The following is a 19,158-nucleotide window of genomic DNA, read 5'->3' as shown; positions in this document are numbered from 1 at the left end:
CGTCGATTCTCGTGCCTACGTGGCACCATTAAAACTAAGGGCGTGTATTACGCGCTTGAATTGGCGGATATCATAATCACAAGAACTCACGCTCCGTTGCTCTAGTCTCTGCCTGCGTACGAGTCGATGATGGCTTCCTCTCTGGCTCTCTTCTCCACCTTCACTGGCCCCGAAATTCACAAATCAAAAACCCTAACTTCTGTTTCAAAATCCTCAAACCCTCCATCTATCCTGTATTTTCCTCTTCGGTGGCAGCGGAAAGTATTGAGAATCTCTGCTTCGATCTCGACGCAGGAGGTTCGAACCAGTCCCGATGAACTCGTCGTGTCAATTCTCTCCAAGGTTTGATGATTTTCCGGATTCATTGGCTTTACTGTTTCACATCAAGTTCATCTCGTTGATTGTTATTTCGGTTCTGCTTTCCTGTTTCGCTTGTTTTTAGTCGGCATTGTGTCTCAGTTGTGCTGAAATATAACTTTATAAGTACATTGCAATTTATATGATACTTGGGCTAAATATTGAATGTAATAAGTGTGAAAAAGGTTCCTAAAATTTTCCGAACGTTGAAAATTAGATCCAAGAGATGGATTTTAGTGAATCTATACTAGTATAGAACGATAGTGGATAAATGGGATATGGGATTATTAGTGTTTGCAATAGGAAATTAGGAAGTTTTAGATGAATTTGGATTGCAGACTAACCATGACTAGAATGAAGACCTGTAGTTTCCTTGTAACGAATGTTTAAGTTGCATTAAATTTATCAGATCCTGAAAGGAAACAAATTGTATTAAAGATAAATCCACCTCCCAAAGTAGAGAGTGGCCCATCATGAACTTCTGGTTGAGAATTTTGCATGTCAGAGAGGTGCTACAGGGGTACTACTAATTACTGCGCAGCTGCCAATGGTTGGATACCAGTGGATTTTGCTTAGGTACTTCCTTTTGGGTAAAAATGATATAGAAGTGTTCCCTCTGAAACTGCTTATGTGAAATTTTCCTTTTCTTGTTTTATTTTCATTTTATGAGCTGGTAATAGAAGGAACTGTGTTGTTTGCTTAATTAGGTAAGAGGAACAGATCGAGGAGTTCTGTTAACCAAGGAAGGACACTTAGGAGTAGCAGAAGTGGCTCAGCAATTGCAGAAGTATTGTGTTGATGAGCCTGTAAAATGCCCACTTATTTTTGGAGGTAAACCCTAATAATGCCTTACTGACATATGATTAAGTACCGCATAAAAAATTTTCACTATGGGAAATGCCTACAAAAGTATTTTATTGGTAAACAGTGCATCTTCATAAATCAATTTTATTATTTTTTGGGTAAAATACCAAAAACTTCACCTATAGTTTCTGACAATCATAAAAACCTTCCCTATAGTTTCACTTTAATGAAAACCTCCCCTGAACTTTTAAAAAATTCGACAAAGACCTCCCTTCCGTCACTGACCCAGACAAAAGACATTTTAACCAATCCTTTTTTTTCTAAATATCCATTTTACCCTTTTGTAAAATGGGTACTGAAATAACTAATCAGTGAAGAATAGATTAAGTGGACCAATGACAGTTGCCGGTGAAGAACCATTATTATGTGTTGCTGCCAAATATGAGGCCGAGGGCAACAAGGTGATTTCGCTAGTATCCGAGGCCGACAGGTCTGATCTGTAAACAGGAGAAAAGCACATGTTAGAGGCCCTGGGTGTTATCCCAAGGGCGGAGATTCCGACGGTCAAGTTAGCCGAATGCTTAAGAGGGGTCGAACTAGGCAAGAGACGAGAGCTTAGAGCTTAGTCCTTAATAGATAAGGATGATTCTCTTGGGATTCTGGATATGCTTACCTTGAGGTGACTTCCCCCTTTTATAGCTAACATTGCCTTAGGAGTGGTTGGATGTAGTTGATGATGTGTGGCCAGGATTCGATCTAGCCGACGCCACATGGCGCGATCTGAGGCCCGCCAAGTATCTCTACATCACTTACCCCTCACTCTCGAGGCCGTAGTGGTTGAGGTCGGATGGCGCGTTGTGAGGATACCTCGGCTTCGGCTGAAGAGAGTACAATGGAGTTGTGTGGAAATGTCGGCCTCGGTTGTAGAGGACTCTTTATGGCGGCTGTGTGGCGACTGCTTCTCTATTCACTCTCCATCTCAGTGGAGGATCGTTATGGGCTGAGAACGCGTGACCGTGGTTGGCACAAGTGTGGGACGTTTGCGTTCGTCGATCGTGCCCCATACGGGTGTTGACGTCATCTGGTGTAGGTCTGTACACGAGATGGGTGTTGGTGTTGATCGGTTGAGGCCATGCACGAAACGGTGCGGAGGGGCGTACAGTTTGGGTTGTTCTTGACCCGGAGCTAATAGGCGAATTGGATCATCCCTTCGGTGTCGTTTCGTCTTCCCGAGGTTGATGCCACGTGTAGCCCATCGATTTGGGCTATCAGATCGGCTAGTCTGTGGTCGTTGGATCAAAGAGATCTGAGCCATATGTTTTCCTTTAAACAGGGACGTTGGTTGAGCGAGTCTTCACCATTTGCTCGAACCTACACCCGAGGAGCAGGCCGAGGCCGATCGCTGAAGCGTGACATTGGTGTGTCACCCCCGCTCCAACTTTGATAGTGAGCTCGACAAAGAGCAAGTGAGGGCTCTGTCCGAGACGCACCATATCCCAGGGGGCTATAGGGTTAGAGTCCCCTATGTTGGTGACCGGTCGTGGCAGCCCCCGAGGGGAGGTGTCTGTGCACGAGCACTACCTCCACTTCGGCCTTCGTTTTCCCTTGCCTCCCCTCGTCCCAGAAATCCTTAACTACTATAATATTTCCCTTTGCCAGCTTGCTCCAAACGCCATTAGGACCATAGTGGCCGTGTTGGTGATGCCCTGCCTCAGAGATGTGTCCGTGACCCTGAAAATCTTCCGGGGTCTATTCGCATTGAGGAAGCATCCTGACGGGGAAAGTCTGTGGTACTTCCAAGGCCGATGGGGTAGGGTAGTGGACAACCTGTCGGCCGTCCATAACTGGAAGAAGTTTTTCTTCATTAGCTATCCACAAGGATGGTCCTTCCGGTTTGATTGGGGAACGCCGAACTCGTTGGCCAAGAGGATCAGGTCGTACAACGGTGAGGAGTCAGCCGTGATGAATCGGATTCGGCTGATTGGGACGATTCATGCCAGACCCTTAGTGGCGGAAGAGGTGTTGGGCACTCCTGTTGTCAGCTAGTTGTGTTACTTGTTCAGTGTTAATTGTCGTTCTTCTAACATTGGTCGTCTTTCTTGGTTGTAGAGATGGACGACGGCTTGAAGGAGAGACTGTTGCAAACTGCGATGGCAAAGTCCAAGAAGTGCCCAACCGAGGGGATTTCATGGAAGCCGAGTGAGAGGGAATAGCCTCGACCAAAGGGGAATGCCTAGGCCGAGAAGAGAAAGGTGGCCACACCAAAGCGGCTAGGCGAGGTCCCTCAAGATCTGAGGACGAATAAGGTTGTGGTGAGGGACCACCGAGCCGAGGGTGCTGCTGGGGGGTCTCGATAGTTGGGGCCTCACTCCTCGGACCCACGGGACGACATTCCACTAGCGGTGTGCCGGGTGTTCCGCTCGAATTGGAGCGTTAGGGAGGGCGAATCTTTGAGCAACGCATGTGTCGACCGCGCCTTTATCCCCAGCATGCTTCCTACTGGAGATCATCAGTCGTGGATCCAGGTCTCCCCCCAAGCTATCCGAGAGACGTTGCTTGACAAGCTGCTCGAGGTAAGGCTGGACCTTTACTTGCTTTATGACTGCTTTATTACTTATATTTTTCTAATTGACATGAATTCTTTGTATCTTTGCAGACGTCTTCTTGCGCTATCAGCCTCAGTGACAAGATGGAAGTAATGACACATCAACTGCGGATGTCGCAGGAGATCAAATAGCTGAAGTGCTAGCTGGCCGAGGAGCGGGTCAGTCAAGATGGCTCGTGGGGAACACAAGTGTCGCAAGAAGCTTGAGGCTGATCTGGCGGCCAAGAGGGTGCAGCTGAGGGCCGCCAGGGCCTCATTGGCTGAGGTGGAGCAGAGGCTTCAGGAGGCGTCCACCTGAGCTGTGGAGGAGTACAAGGCCTCGGAGGCTCACAAGGAGGAGCTGGCCGAGTTCGGTGCCTCTTCATATTTGGAGGGGATCGAGGATACCCGGGCTCAAGTGTTGGCGTTCTTCCCCGACTTTGATGTCGACTTGCTGGGTCCTCGCCTTCCGAGCTAGTAGGCAGCCAAGATGGCAGGCGGCACTCAACAATGCACGCAGCAGGAGGTGGCGACCGACGAGCATGTTGACATTGAGGCCGAGTGAGGATGCTTGCGTAGGGTAGAGGCTCCCTTCTGCAACGACCTTTGGACATAGTTTTTGTTTCTTTTTCTTATTTTTGATATATTTTTTGTAAGGGGCTTGACCTCCCCCATCAAAGGCCTCTTTTTGTAAAGAAAATTGAATGAATATACGAATTTTTTGCCACATCAAGTTTCTTGTAAAATATGTCATTTCTTTTTACTTCCGTCTTTCTTTTGTCTTACGCAAGGAGCCGATGCCTCCCCCGAAGGGGAGGATTTTTCAAAGAAACTCGTAACTCCTGACTTAGCTACTCGTAAAGGTGTTTCACCTTAAGGCTTTTAGGCTGAGGCTAACTCTTTTCGCCGAGGTCTCGGGATCCTCTTCCTTAGCGAAAAGGAAGGGAGGTGATTGCCTTAGCTTGCCTGGCATGTTCTTCCTTAGGGACTTAGAGACCGGACTCGTGCGTGGCTGAGGCCCAGCGAATGGTACGCGGCTGAGGTCGCGGAGTGCCTTTACCTTGATGGAGTAGCGTTATTTGCTTTGTGTGTTGTTCATCGTGGTTTGTGTTAAGTAATGGGCCGATGTTGTCTCTTTGTCCTACACAAAGACTCGCTTATTTTGAGGGTCTTTAAGGCTGAGGCCAATGCCGTAGGCCGCTTATTAACAATGGCCGAGGTCTTGGAAGTTCTTGCCTTAGCTAAAAAGGTGACTAGGTATATGACTCTCAAAGAGTCATGTACATTGGGTCGACGTCTAGTCGGAGCGTATAACCTTAACGAAGGTTGTGTGCTACGGCCAATCGTTTGGCCGAGGAGTCTTGGCGATTGGATAAAACGAGAACGTTTGCACTAGGGCGAATCAAGCCGAGGTGAGAGGAATTTGCACACTTTTTTCACAAAATTTTCACTAGCCATGTTTACATCACTGATAATACATTCGGAGGTTCTTAGAGTTCTAGGTATGAGGTACTTGTCCTCCACCCATGTACTCCAACCGAAAGGTGTCGAGGCCGACCACTTGCTTGATCCTATAGGGCCCTTCCCAGTTAGGGCCAAGCTTTCTGGCGCCAGGCTCAAGAACCATAACCTTCCTGAGGATGAGGTCACCTTCCTTGAAGTAATGCTCCCTAACCTAGAAGTTGTAATATCTAGCAACTCTTCGCTGATAGGCCGCGACCCTGATTTGAGCTTGCTCTCGGACACCTTCCAACGAATCAAGGTTATTCCTTAACTGTTCATCATTCTCAGCTTCTTGGAATGCCTTGGTTTGAAGCGTCAACTGGCTGATCTCTGCTGGGATGACAACCTCTGTTCCATATGTCAAGTTGAAGGGAGTTTCACTCGTGACAGTCTGAGGTATCGTCCGGTAGGCCCACATAATGTTGTATAGCTCATCTGCCCAAAGTCCCTTGGCTCTGTCTAGCCTCGCCTTTAGCCTGCCCAGGATGGTTCTGTTAGTGACCTTGGCTAGCCCGTTGGTTTGTGGTAGCCGACTGAGGTGTACTATCGTCTTATCCCCAAACTTCCATGCCATTCTCTGAACCTCACATCGTTGAACTGTCGGCCGTTGCTTGTAACGAGCATGTGGGGGATGCCAAAACGACAAATGATATTCTTCCAGAAGAAACTTTGGATTGTCTTAGCCGTGATGGTTGCCAAGGGCTCGACTTCGACCCACTTGGTGAAGTAATCTGCTGCAACAACGAGGTGTTTCCTATTCTCGGTGGTTGGGGGGAATGGTCCGAGGAGGTCCATTCCCCATTTTGCAAAGGACCAGGGGCTACTAAGAGCCGAGAGGGTCGTTGCAGGCCGATAGAGGATGTTAGAGTGCCTCTGGCATCAGTCACACTTCTATACCAACTCAATAACTTCCTTCTGAATGGTTGGCCAAAAGTATCCTTGCCCGAGTGCCTTTTGTACTAGAGCTCTGCTTCCAGGTGGTTGTCGCAGATGCCTTTGTGGATTTCTCGGAGCACATACTTGCCCTCCTCTTAGTAGAGGCATCTGAGGTAAGGCAAAGTGAAGGATCTTCTGTATAGCTTGTCTTCAAGCAGGGCGTAGCGGGCTAACTGTCGTTGGACCTTCCTTGTTTCATTCTTGTCGGACGAAAGCTGCTCGCGTTGTAGGTAGGCGATGATGGGGTCCATCCAACAAGGCTTGGCTTAGATGGGATACACTTGCTTCTCTTCAATGATGGGCCATGCTAAGTTCTCAACATGTACTGTGCGGTCGAGGGTCGATCCCGAACATCTTGCAAGTTTGGACAAGGTGCCGACTCTTGTGTTCTCGGCCCGTGGGACCTAATGCAGGGCGAAGCGCTGGAAGTGGTTGATTAGTTCTTGGACTTTAGCCAAGTACTTAGCCATATTTGGTTACCTGGCTTCATATTCCCCCGTTCACTTGGTTCACAACCAGCTTTGAGTCACTGAAGACCTCAATGTGCTTAGCTTCGAGGTCTTTGGCAAGTTGTAGGCCGGCGAGGAGGGCCTCATACTTGGCATCATTGTTGGAGGCAGGGAAGCCAAACCACAACACATACTCCAACTTGTCATTTGGGGTGAGAAGTATGAGGCCGGCTCCGCTTCCTTTGGCGTTGGAGGATCCATCCACGAACAAAGTCCAGGTGGACCTAGGCCTCTCATCCTCTTTGGGGGCCTGGTCGAGGGTGCGACTGAAAGTGCATTCAACCAAGAAGTCCGCCAGTGCTTGTGTTTTTATTGCGGTTCTCGACTGGTCATGTAAGTCAAACTCTGATAGCTCGATGGCCCACTTGGTTAGCTGACCCGAGGTCTCTGGTTTGGAGAGTATTGACTTGAGGGGCTAGTTGATCAGTATCGAGATGCTGTGTGCTTGGAAGTAGGGCCTCAGTTTCCTGGCCAAGCCTACCAGCGCGAAGGCTATCTTTTCCACTTCTGGGTACCTGGTCTCCGCTTCACAAAGGACCTTGCTGACATAATAGAGCGGCCTCTAAATTCCTTCGTCTTCTCATACCAAAACTGAGCTAACGGCCTCGTCCCCGGTCGAGAGGTATAAGAACAAGGTCTCTCTCGGGAGGGGTCGCGTGAGAAGAGGAGGCGACATGAGTTAGGACTTCAATTCTTCAAAGGCTTTCTAGCACTTTTCAGTCCACTAGAAGTCCTTCAGCTTCTTGATAGCTCGGAAGAAAGGTATGTAGCGGTCGACTGACTTTGACATGAATCAGCTGAGGGCTGCAATTCGTCCAGTGAGTCTCTGAGTTTCCTTGATGGACTGAGGAGGCTCCATGTCAAGTATGGCTTGTATTTTGTCAGTGTTGGCCTCTATGCCTCGTTGAGTGACCACGAAGCCTAGAAACTTGCTCGAGGTGATGTCGAAGGCACATTTGCTGGGGTTCAACTTCATGTTATACTTCCTTAGTACCCCCAAGGTCTCACCGAGGTCCAAGGTGTGTTGGCTTGCCTTTAGGCTTTTCACCACCATGTCATCGACGTAGGCCTCGACGTTCCTCCCCATCTGGTCCTTGAATATCTTGTTCACTAGCTGTTGGTAGGTGGCCCCATCGTTCTTCAGTCCAAAAGGCATTACTTTGTAGCAGTAGGTGGCCCCGTCGTTCTTCGTCGACGGGGTGCATCTTGATCTGGTTGTACCTAGAGAAAGCATCCATAAAGCTTAACAACTCGTACCCTGTGGTGGCGTCGACGAGATGATCAATCCTCGACAAAGGAAAAAGTTGTCTTTTGAGCAGGCTTTGTTGATATCTGTGAAGTCAATGCAAATGCGCCATTTTCCATTAGCTTAACCATGACCATGTTAGACAACCATTTAGGGTAGTGTACCTCTCGGATGGAGCCGACATTGAGTAGCTTATCCACCTCCTCTCCGATGGCTTTCCAACACTCCGGTGCAAAGTTCATTTTCTTTTGCCAAACTGGCCTATAGCTCGGGTCCACACTTAGCCTATGAATAATTATCGAGGGGTCAATTCCTGGCATATCAGCGATAGACCAAGCAAAGACGTAGGCATTAGTTTTGAGGAAGCTTACCAATTTGAAAAGTGTCCTAAGGGAGGGGTGACCCGACTCGTACCATCTTCTCGGGCTCAGCCTCGTCCAGGGGAACCGTGATGAGGTCCTCGGCCGGCTAGCCTTGGCTCGTTGATTTGTCCCCAAGGTCGAGCCCTTACAGTGGTAAGGCTTCTTTGTTCTTGCCTTTTAGTGTTGTAACATAGCACTGTTTGGCAACTTGCTGGTTCCCCCTAACTACTCCCACGCCATTTTCAGTGGGGAACTTCATGGCGAGGTTGACAAAACGAGATGACTGCCTTGAGTGCATGAAGGGTTGGTCTCCCTATGATGGCATTATATGGGAGCCTATCTTCACGACCAAGAATTCAGTCATCCGAGTGACTTGTCGAGGCTCGACCCCTAATGTGACTGGTAGGATGATACTTTCCTTCGGGCTTGACGACTGCTCCGAAGAACCCGACTAGTGGCACGTCCACAAGTTGCAACCGAACTAGCATCAACTGCATCTTCTCGAATGTGTCGTAGAACAAGATGTCGGCCGAGGAGCTGCTGTCCATGAGGATTCTCTTCACCATGTAGTTGGCGATAGTCATAGACACCACCAATGCATCGTCATGGGGCAACAAGACCCCTTGTAGGTCGTCGTCAGAGAAGAAGATGGTGTCTTCTGGCCTCAGCCTTTTAGGTGTCGGGCTCTGGATGCTGTAGTGTCTGGCGTATGCCTTTCGGGCCAAGGCGGATGCTTCACCCAAGGCCGAGCCCCCAACGATGACTTCAATAACTCCAGTTAGGGGGTGATGGGCTTGGGCCCGACCTGTTGCTGTTGCTGCAAGGTTGAAGCGCTAGCGTCGCCTCCGACACTCCTTCAAGTGCCTGCGGTGGATGAGGGACACGATCTCATTCTTGAGTTCATAGTAGTCCTCCGTATCGTGGTCAGTGCCGCGGTGATACTTGCAGTACTTCTTGGGGTTACTTCTTTTAAGGTTCCTCTTCAGCTTGGTCGGCCACTTCATGTTTTCCTCCTTCCTTATTTGTATTAGTATATGTGTTCGGGTGGAATTTGGTGGCGTATACTTGTTAAAGGAAGGGACCGACGTCTTTTCTGGTGTGGTCGTGGTCGTGGCCATGGCCATCCCTTTCCTTCCTCTTCTTGTCAGTGGCCCCTCGGCTAGTGTTGTACGATTTCTGCAAGTATACAGATTGTGGGCAAGTAATAGTGTGTGAATAGAGTGTCGATCCCACAGGGAAGGTGTTGTCAAGTACCAAATTTTAAGATTTCTCTATTATTTAGAAATTAGAAATTCAATTCTCAGGCCAAATTAAAGAAATGATAATGCAAGTAAATAGGTTTAATTCAAAATATTATAAAAAGCCTAAGATTCGGGTTTCATCAAATGATTACCTATGACATACTTATGTTTTCTTAGATTGGTTTATTGTTGTAGGAATTTATTATCAGATTTCCCCAAATTATATGAAGTTCTCTCTCAAGATACAACACATGTGTTTGTGCTAACTGCGTGTCTACTCTCGTGATCATGGACAATGAACACCAACCCATTAAGATCAATGGAAAGTTTAACAATCACAAAGGAGTGTTCTTATCTCTAAGCAACACATACCCTAGGTCAATTATCTCAATGAACTAGTATTATGCTTCCACTCTCGCTACTTCACACAATACCTTAATTCAAATAATTAATGGCCAATTAATTACTAGCATTAATCCCTAAGATAAAAGATAAATTCCAACAATCAACGACCCAATCAATTAAACAAAATCTATCATAGGCAAATCAAAAGACTACATCCAAATCCTAGATCAAGAAATTTAGCTACTCATATTATTAATGAAAAGAATCATTCCAACGATAAAATTTAGATTAAGCATAAGTGAAATTGAATAATAACAGAGAGTAAAGTTTGAAGAAAAAAACTCTTGAATAGAAGTTGATTGAGGGGAACTCCTCGCCCTTGAATCTTCAATTCTCCTCTTCGTCGCTTTTAGCTCTCTTGGAGGATTTCTCCTTGCTCCTTTGATTGATTAATTGATTGATACCTGGTGCTAGTCCCCCCCCCCCTCCCCCCCCCCCTCCCCCCCCCTATATAGCTTTAGGAGGAGGGGCTGTTTCCAACTCCTTTTTGGAGTTCTTTCTTGTGAATAAACCCTAGTTGTTTCTATGTCAAAGTAGAGAAGAAGAAAGAAGAAAGAAAAGAGAAAGAAGAAGGAGAGGAGAAGAGTGTTCGGCCAGACTAGAAGAGAAGATGTTCAAAAGTCCCTTTCCTAGCCGACCCACTTGACTTTTATTCATAAAACTTAAGTTACAAAAAAGACAATTTTGTCCCTCATAGAAGATGGGACACATAACTTAGATACAATAGACATTTCACTTTCAATAATATACACCAAAATGACCAAAATACCCCTGACTCGAGCATTCTAACACTCCCCCTCAAGCTGGAGAGTATATATCATATAGTCCCAGCTTGTTACAAATGTAATCTATTCTTCCCCGAGACAATCCTTTTGTGAAGAGATCTGCCCACTGATTTCCTGAGCTCACATGAGATGTAGTTATTACCCCACTTATCACTTTCTCTCTCACAAAGTGACAATCCACCTCAATATGTTTAGTTCTTTCATGGAAGATAGGATTGGATGAGATGTGAATAGCAACTTGGTTATCACAGTATAGTTTCATGGGTTTGTCAATTGAGAAACTCATCTCCTGTAGTAGGTTCTTTAGCCATACTAGTTCACATGTGGTATGGGCCATAGTCCTGTACTCTGCTTCCGCACTACTTCCACCCAGGAAGGTACAATACCCTGTGGTTGACATCCTGTCTGATATAGAGCCACCCCAATCAGCATCTGTGTACCCTACTATCTCAAGAGTTCCTCCCTTTTGGTATAACAAACCACGATCTGGAGCACCCTTTAGGTACCTAACAATTCTCAAAACAGCTTCCCAGTGAGGAACCCGGGGATGTTGCATAAACTGACTCACCACACTCACAGCAAATGATATATCTGGTCGGGTAATGGTCAGGTAGTTCAACTTTCCCACCAACCTTCTGTATCTTCCAGGATCATCAAACTCTTCACCTGCATCCACACTTAACTTGGCATTGAGTTCCATAGGAGTCTCTGTTGGTTTAGCACCTAACAACCCTGTTTCTTCAAGTAGATCAAGAACATATTTCCTCTGACAGAGGTTGATCCCCTGTTTTGACCTCACAACTTCTATTCCTAAGAAATACTTTAGCTTCCCCAGATCTTTCGTATTGAAGTGGTCCTGTAAGAATTTTTTCAGCTTGTCAATTCCATTGCTGTCACTTCCAGTTATGACAATATCATCCACATACACGACTAGCAAGATTTTTCCATCTTTTGAGTTATAGCTAAACACAGAATGATCAACCTGACACTGTTTCATCCCAAAGGCCTTCACCACTTCACTGAACCTGCCGAACCATGCACGAGGAGATTGTTTCAGTCCATAGATTGCCTTTTTGAGCCTGCACACCTTACCAGCCTCTCCCTGAGCAACAAACCCTGGTGGTTGCTCCATATACACCTCCTCAACAAGATCACCATGTAGGAAGGCATTTTTGATGTCAAGTTGTAGGAGAGGCCAATCATATATAGTAGCCAATGAGATCAACACCCGAACTGAACCAATTTTAGCCACAAGAGAGAATGTCTCCATATAGTTCACACCATATAACTGAGAATAGCCCTTGGCACTAACCGTGCCTTCAATCGTTCCACACTACCATCAGGAAGATGTTTCACTGTATAGACCATTACACTCAACAGTGTGCTTACCAGGAGGAAGGGTGGTGAGTTCCCACGTATGATTATGTTGTAGAGCAGAGAGTTCTTCTTCCATGGCTTGCCACCACCCTGGAGAGGTAAGGGCTTCCTGTACATTCTTGGGAATGGGAACCGATGAGAGTAATGATATAAACTTGCAATGAGAAGCAGAAAGGTGAGCAGTGGAAACATAGTCTGAAATGGGATGAGAAGTACAAGCACGTTTACCTTTCCGCAAAGCAATAGGGAGATGAAGATCTGAGGGAGAAGGAGCAGTAGCAGGATCTATCGACGGGTGCTGAAGTGGAGGAGGAGCCGAAGCACTTCTGCGGGTGTACACTTGAGTAATTGGCGGCCTCTCTGTAGTAACAGGCATATGATGTGCATCTGCAGTAGGAGTGGGAGCTACGGGAAGGGGGTCCACAACCGGAACAGGAAGAGGAACCACAGAGGGAGAAGAAGAGACCCTGACATCGGAGAAAAAAGGAACTGATTCAAAGAAGGTGACATCAGGGTACACAAACGATTTATGAAACTTAGGGTTATAACACTTGTACCATTTCTGAGTCCTTGAGTAGCCAAGAAAAATACACTTCGTAGCTTGAGCATCTAGCTTGTCTACTCCAGGCCCCAAGTGTTGAACAAAACAAACACAGCCAAAGACTCTTGGGGTGAGAGGAAAGGGAGACAAAGTGGGGAACAACACGGAGAAAGGGGATTGACTTCCAAGGATTGACACGGGCATCCGATTTATCAAAAAACATGATGTAAGAACAACATCGCTCCAAAAGTGCTTTGGGACATGCATATTGATCATCAAGGACCGAGCAGTTTCAAGAAGATGTCTATTTTTCCGTTCAGCTACACCGTTTTGTTGCGGGGTGTAGGCACAAGAAGTTTGATGAATTATTCCATGATGTTCTAGGTATTGCTGAAATGATGAGGATATGTATTTTTTGGCATTATCGAAGTGAAGTATTTTCATATGAACACCAAATTGAGTGCGTATTTCAGCATGAAATTTCTGAAAAATAGAGAACAATTCACTACGGTCTTTCATAAGATAGATCCATGTCATCATTGAAAAGTCATCAACAAAGATTACAAAATACTTAAACCCATTGTATGACACCACTTTAACTGGACCCCATACATTAGAATGAACTAAAACAAAAGGACTTGAGACACAACTATCAATTCTTGGACTAAATGAGACTCGATGATGTTTTCCCAACTGACATGACTCACAATCTAATGATGAAAGATGACTCAAGGAAGGAACTAGCAGCTTCAAAGCCTTGAGAGAGGGATGACCAAGTCTGCAGTGCCATTGGAGAGGAGTAAGAGACGATTGAAAAGCCACTGGAGGGCCACCACCATCAAGGTAATACAAACCATCGGCTTCATGCCCTCCACCAATCTTCGTCCCCGTCTTGAGATCCTGAAACACATAAAAAGAAGGATAGAAGGTTACAGAACAATTAAGGGACTTAGTTAATCTGCTAATAGACATAAGGTTAAAAGGGAACTTAGGAACATATAAAACAGATGCTAAAGACAGTGAGGAGAGATCAACATCACCAACACCACAAATAGGAGATGTAGAACCATTAGCAAGTGTAACTGTCTGAGATGTGGAGGTGCGAGAAAGGGAAGAAAATACATCAGGAGTTCCAGACATATGGTCTGAGGCTCCAGAATCAATGATCCAAGGTGAGGCTTTGAAAGCTAAACAAGTCATACCTGAATGGGCAAGTGTAGTTGTGTTCTACTGAGATGTTTGAAGAAACTGCTCATATATTGCCCGTGGTACACTCACCATTTCCTACCCGGAAGTACAAGTGGGTGTGGAGGGGGTTGGGGCAGTTTGCTGGCTTTCAGTAATTGTGCTACTACTCTTAGATGTAACATGGTTAGCCCAAGTGTTGGGTGGACCACGCAAATCATAGCAGAAATTAACTGTGTGCCCCTCTGATACCATGTGAATAAACCCTAGTTGTTTCTAGGTTAAAGTAGAGAAGAAGAAAGAAGAAAGAAAAGAGAAAGAAGAAGGAGAGGAGAAGAGTGTTCGGCCAGACTAGAAGAGAGGATGTTCAAAAGTCCCTCTCCTAGCCGACCCACTTGACTTTTATTCATAAAACTTAAGTTACAAGAAAGACAATTTTGTCCCTCATAGAAGATGGGACACTTAACTTAAACTCAGATACAATAGACATTTCACTTTCAATAAGATACACCGGAATGACCAAAATACCCCTGACTCAAGCATTCTAACATTTCTCAAAAATAGAAAGTCCTAATTCCTAATGATTAGTTTAGTTCTAATCCTATCCTATCTCTGGATAGGATAAAAATATGATAATTTTTATTCTCATCAGCTGGCCTCAGCCTCTAGTTCCTAGAGGCGCTTGTTGGTTTCGGCCTCGGCAGTGATGTACTTTTGGAATTTCTTCAAGAACTCGGCCTTGTTCCTGGGCGGAGTCTTGGAGATGGATCAGCTGAGGGGTCCGGGTCGGAGGTCGCTGATGGCCACATGCATAGAGACTAAGGGGTCAAGATCCCTTACTTCAAACTCTTCCCAATTTGAATCAGTCCATGTATGTCCAAAGGCTTTCCCCGCGCTTCTTCTTGATGGACATTAGGGAAACGATGGTCTTTTGGCACCATTGGCTGCTGACAAAGTGGGAGAGGAAGAGATCCACAAATTGGTCCCAAGAGTTGACGGACCGAGGGGGGAGTATGGAGAACCATCTGCATGCTGCTTCCTTGAAGGTTGCTTGGAAGTCTCGGCACATCAGGGCATCTGAGTACCCGTAGAGGAGAATGAGGGCTCTGAAGCTTTCCAAGTGGTCATCCAGATCTGTGCTCCCATCATAGGTCTCTAGGGTGGGAGCGGCTTCCAGGTGATGGAGTCGGTGAAGGCCTCCATCCGGTTAGATGAGAGGTTCTGACTGGTGGAGGCATCACCTCGGCCCTCCTTCACCTGTCGGATCTGATCTTGGATAGCGCCTATCTATGCCTGAAGGTCACCGAGACATCAGTCAACCGGGGCCTCGACCTCATCTAGGTTCTCTTTCACGTGGAACGGGTTGGCCTTGTTCCTGGAGTGTTCAAATGCTGGGACATCCTGAGCCTTGCGAGCTTGGCGATCATTGAGGAGATTGCGAAGGTCAGACACTAGTGGGGGAGAGGTGTAGTGTCGGCCTCTAGCCCTCGGAGGACTGTAGTGGCCGGAGCACCCGTCGTCATCTCGGTTGCTCTCCGCATGGCGATGCCGGCAATCTTGGTCCCTATGGTTGTTGTAGGGCCCCATGGGTTCGCCTCTCCAGCTGGGGAGCCAAGAGGTCTTTGGCGGGGGCTTGCTAGCCTGTTGGCTGCTATTGTTGAATGTTGAGGGGTCGGCCTTCCCCTGGCCGATTAGGTGTTGGCCCAGTGGTGCATGGGTGGATCGTCCACTGTATTGCCCCTGGCTTCCGACGGGGTGGCCACCCTACCTCATCCAACCGTTAGGCTAGGTTGTCCAACCTGTTTAGGACCAACTTGAATTGGTTCATCATGACTAGGTTCTGAGCGTTAAGAGTGTTGTCTTGCTTATCAGCCATATCGGAAACTTGATGGATTAAATGATGTTGTTTTTAGAGGGAAGTCTTGAAAACGTTCCCACGGACGATGCCAATTGTTGCTGCCAAATATGATGCCAATTGGTGCTCGTCGAGTTTTTTCAGTGCCTTTCAGGCCTTCTCTTGGTCTAACTCGAGCTGGGATTCCTTTTCCACAGCACGCAGAGATGAATTTCTCCTCTGTTCTTGAAATTCTAATCCCCATGATGAAATAACGAAATAGAGGGTATCACCTTTAGCTTAAAAAGATCAGAGGGAGAGATTAATGGCAGTTTCTGAATTGTGAGAGCTTGTAGAAGCATTTGACCACACAATCCAATTTCCAGAACCAAAATGACCAATTTTCAGGCCTCGAACGATAAACCCACTACACACAAAATCTCCATTATCTTTTAAAGCATTTATATGTTCATATGAGCAGAATCTCCATTGTCTCTCAAGGTTGATGGGACTAGAGCACAACTCTTCGATGAATTGTTGTCATCTCAGTTTCTCAGTGACCTAGTTCTGGAAATAGTGAATTAGTGATAAATACAAAGACTCCGTTCCTACTGAGAATCGTGATAAGTTTAACCATTGGATCCATATGGCTTCAAGCACTATGGATATCATCACTTTAGGGTTCTGCAGTTATCGTCAGTGAATCTTCCCTTTTAACTGTTATTTGGAATCTTCCACCCTCAAAGGTATTTAGCACTGAGTTAAAATTTGACCAAGGAATGTCCAGGAAGTTAACCTCTGTTAGTTATTTCAGTACGTATTTGGAAAAAAATTATGAAACATGGGTCAGTAACGGAAGGGAGATTTCTATCGAATTTTTTAAAAGTTTAGGGGAGGCTTTTGTTAAAGTAAAACTACAGGGGAGGTTTTTGTATTTTTCCCTTATTTTTTGGTAGTAAAAGAAAAAGGAATTTCGTTAAAATAAAAAGGAAAATGATTACAATCTATAAAGGTGTTAAGGCAACAACTTCTTAGAAATAGCATGATTACTTATTAGATACAATCAGAAATACAATTTTGCACCACAAGCACTTCCCAAAATCCTTCCCCAAAATTTGCTCTAGCTACTTGTGCAAAGTCCGGAAGGATGATCACCCATCAAAACATGACTAGTCTTCTGTGTTAGGACTAGCTGCACAATATAACTCATAGAGATGGCCATTGCTTGTGAAGTTATATGGAGAAATACAAGCTTTAATAATAGCTGATAAGAATATTTTCTCTGATTGTAGCCCTTAACATAAGATGGCAATCTATTTAATGAAGTCGTGTGACTCTTGTCTACTTGGTTTTGTCGAGGTATCAAGGTCTATGTTTTCAACCGTTGCCCTGTAGTTTCATTTGTTTAACAGATAATTTAGACAATAGTTTGTAGAAACAGGCAACCTTATGCAATACACCATATCAAATCTTCTTGTTCATCCATCTTTGTAAATTCATGTAGATATATATGGAATGTTTTTTCATGTTATGTTTATCCTAAAAATAGAAGAGAATGTACCTTGCATGAAATGCTTTATGGTTTATGATTCATCCAATTGGGTGATATTCAGAATGGGATGTGCTTTACTGTTCGGTGCCAACATCACCTGGAGGTGGCTACCGGAGTGCATTGGGTCGTCTTGTGTTCAAAACTAATGAAATGATTCAGGTTGTCGAAGCTCCAGACATTGTGAGAAATAAGGTGTCCTTTTCTGCATTCGGCTTTCTTGATGGGGAAGTTTCCTTGAAAGGTAGACTCCTCTATTAACTAGCGATTAATTTTCCTTTTGTGACTAAAACTAAAATATTTAACTGTGGGGCATACACGCTTTATAATTGACATTTGGGCATTATTATTGGTTACACCTTACACAACCCTTGACACAACCATCACGTTCAGCTAATCTTGACTCTCTCGACAGAACTTTCCCAATGATTCCTGAACCTAGGGTTGGGCATTAGGCTGGACCCTTTCAAGTCAAACTTGGCTCATCCTGAGGCCTGAACTCAAACTTTGGTCTCAAGCGAGGTTTGAGATCAAGCTTAACTGAAGATACCTAGCCCAAACTCATATTTTGGGCCTCAGGCCAGGGTCAAACTGGCCCAGACGTAAACCAAAACTTAGAACTATCACAAAACCATTGAAGGAAAATTTATTTTCCATCATATGTTAGGTCTGCAGTCTGCACCTTATCAAGAACTGAGGTTGGTTTATAGTTTACACCTCAGGCTGGCCTGCTTTATAGGGATGGCAATTTTCCCCATCCCCAATGGGGACCCGACTTCCCCGACCTGATGGGGTCGGGGATGGGGATTGAGGTCCCCACCCCACCCCGACCCTGACAATATATATATATATATATATATATATATATATATATATATATATTATTTATATTATATTATATATATCAGAACATATTTTAATTTAAAATTTGTATTTATTTTAAGTAAATTTATTTTTCAAAAAAAATACTGTTATCTAAAAATATTTCGGAGATTCGGGTCCCCACAGGGAAACCATCTCCATCGGGGATTGGGGATGGAGGGCATTTTATCCCTGGTGGGGATTGGGAACGGGGATAGGGTTAATTTCAGAATCGGAGTTGGGGAGGGAAAATATGATCCCCGCCCCAAACCTGCCCCGTTGCCATTCCTATTGGTTCAATGCCCAACCTTACCTGAACCTCCTGACAGTCAGTATGTACTATTTGCACAGTGCCAAGGACAGTACATCTCCATGTTAGTGACCATACTAATGTCCCAAGATTTTCCCTCTACATGCTATCACATTTATGATTTTTCTGTCTTGTGTGATTTAGGTAAACTGAGAGCATTGGATGATAAGTGGATTCAAGTTGTATTTGAACCTCCTCAACTGAAGGTAGGGGCATTGGAATTCCAGTATGGTGGTCAGAGTGAGGTCAAGCTAGAAATAACCTACATAGATGAGAATGTAAGGTTGGGAGTTGGTTCCCGGGGCTCTCTATTTGTCTTCCAAAGATGCATATAAGTTGTAAGTCTTCCAATCAACATGTTATATATATATATATATATATATATATATATATATATATATATATATATATCATGAGCTTCTTCCAGTTGTTGATGTTCTGATGTCTTGGTCATGTAGACCTACTAGTAAATCTGTATGTGCATTGAATAGGGCAATTTTGGATGATGATGGATTATATGTGTCCAAAATTTTTTACATTCTCTTTCTATTCTATCTGTTTTTATTTTTATTATTTAATTATGACATCCTAAGTTGATCCATTTGACCTAGATGTTTGAACCATTGACTTGTCATATGTTGACCCGTTTAACTCAGATGGGAAAATGATTTCATTTTTTGTTGATTTAAGTTTTGTATTCCATTTCTATCAACAACAGTAATAATGATCAAGGTTTAAAGTATCGGAAATGCTATGCGTATCAAAAAGG

General features: G+C 45.0%; 1 protein-coding gene across 1 annotated transcript; it reads left to right on the top strand.

Annotated features, from left to right (window-relative positions):
• Nucleotides 1-56: 56 nt before the first annotated feature.
• LOC104600261 (Plastid-lipid associated protein PAP / fibrillin family protein) lies at nucleotides 57-18,975 on the top strand. The gene is made up of 4 exons (XM_010263115.3): nucleotides 57-342; nucleotides 1,065-1,188; nucleotides 17,283-17,462; nucleotides 18,534-18,975. Exons 1-4 carry the CDS (start codon nucleotides 127-129, stop codon nucleotides 18,722-18,724), a joined length of 711 nt encoding a protein of 236 aa, XP_010261417.1. The 5' UTR covers nucleotides 57-126; the 3' UTR covers nucleotides 18,725-18,975.
• The last annotated feature ends 183 nt before the right edge of the window (nucleotides 18,976-19,158 follow it).

The sequence above is a fragment of the Nelumbo nucifera genome, chromosome 1 (assembly GCF_055504915.1).
Source record: "Nelumbo nucifera cultivar China Antique chromosome 1, China Antique-T2T, whole genome shotgun sequence".
Classification (NCBI taxonomy): domain Eukaryota; kingdom Viridiplantae; phylum Streptophyta; class Magnoliopsida; order Proteales; family Nelumbonaceae; genus Nelumbo; species Nelumbo nucifera.
This window is presented reverse-complemented; position numbering and strand designations above follow the sequence as displayed.

Bases quoted from the DNA above. Each gene is read 5' to 3' on its own strand.
- LOC104600261 (XM_010263115.3), top strand. From the start codon at position 127: ATGATGGCTTCCTCTCTGGCTCTCTTCTCCACCTTCACTGGCCCCGAA. The intron at 343-1,064 runs GTTTGATGATTT...TTGCTTAATTAG, and splicing joins TCGTGTCAATTCTCTCCAAG to GTAAGAGGAACAGATCGAGG. The intron at 17,463-18,533 runs GTAGACTCCTCT...TGTGTGATTTAG, and splicing joins TGGGGAAGTTTCCTTGAAAG to GTAAACTGAGAGCATTGGAT.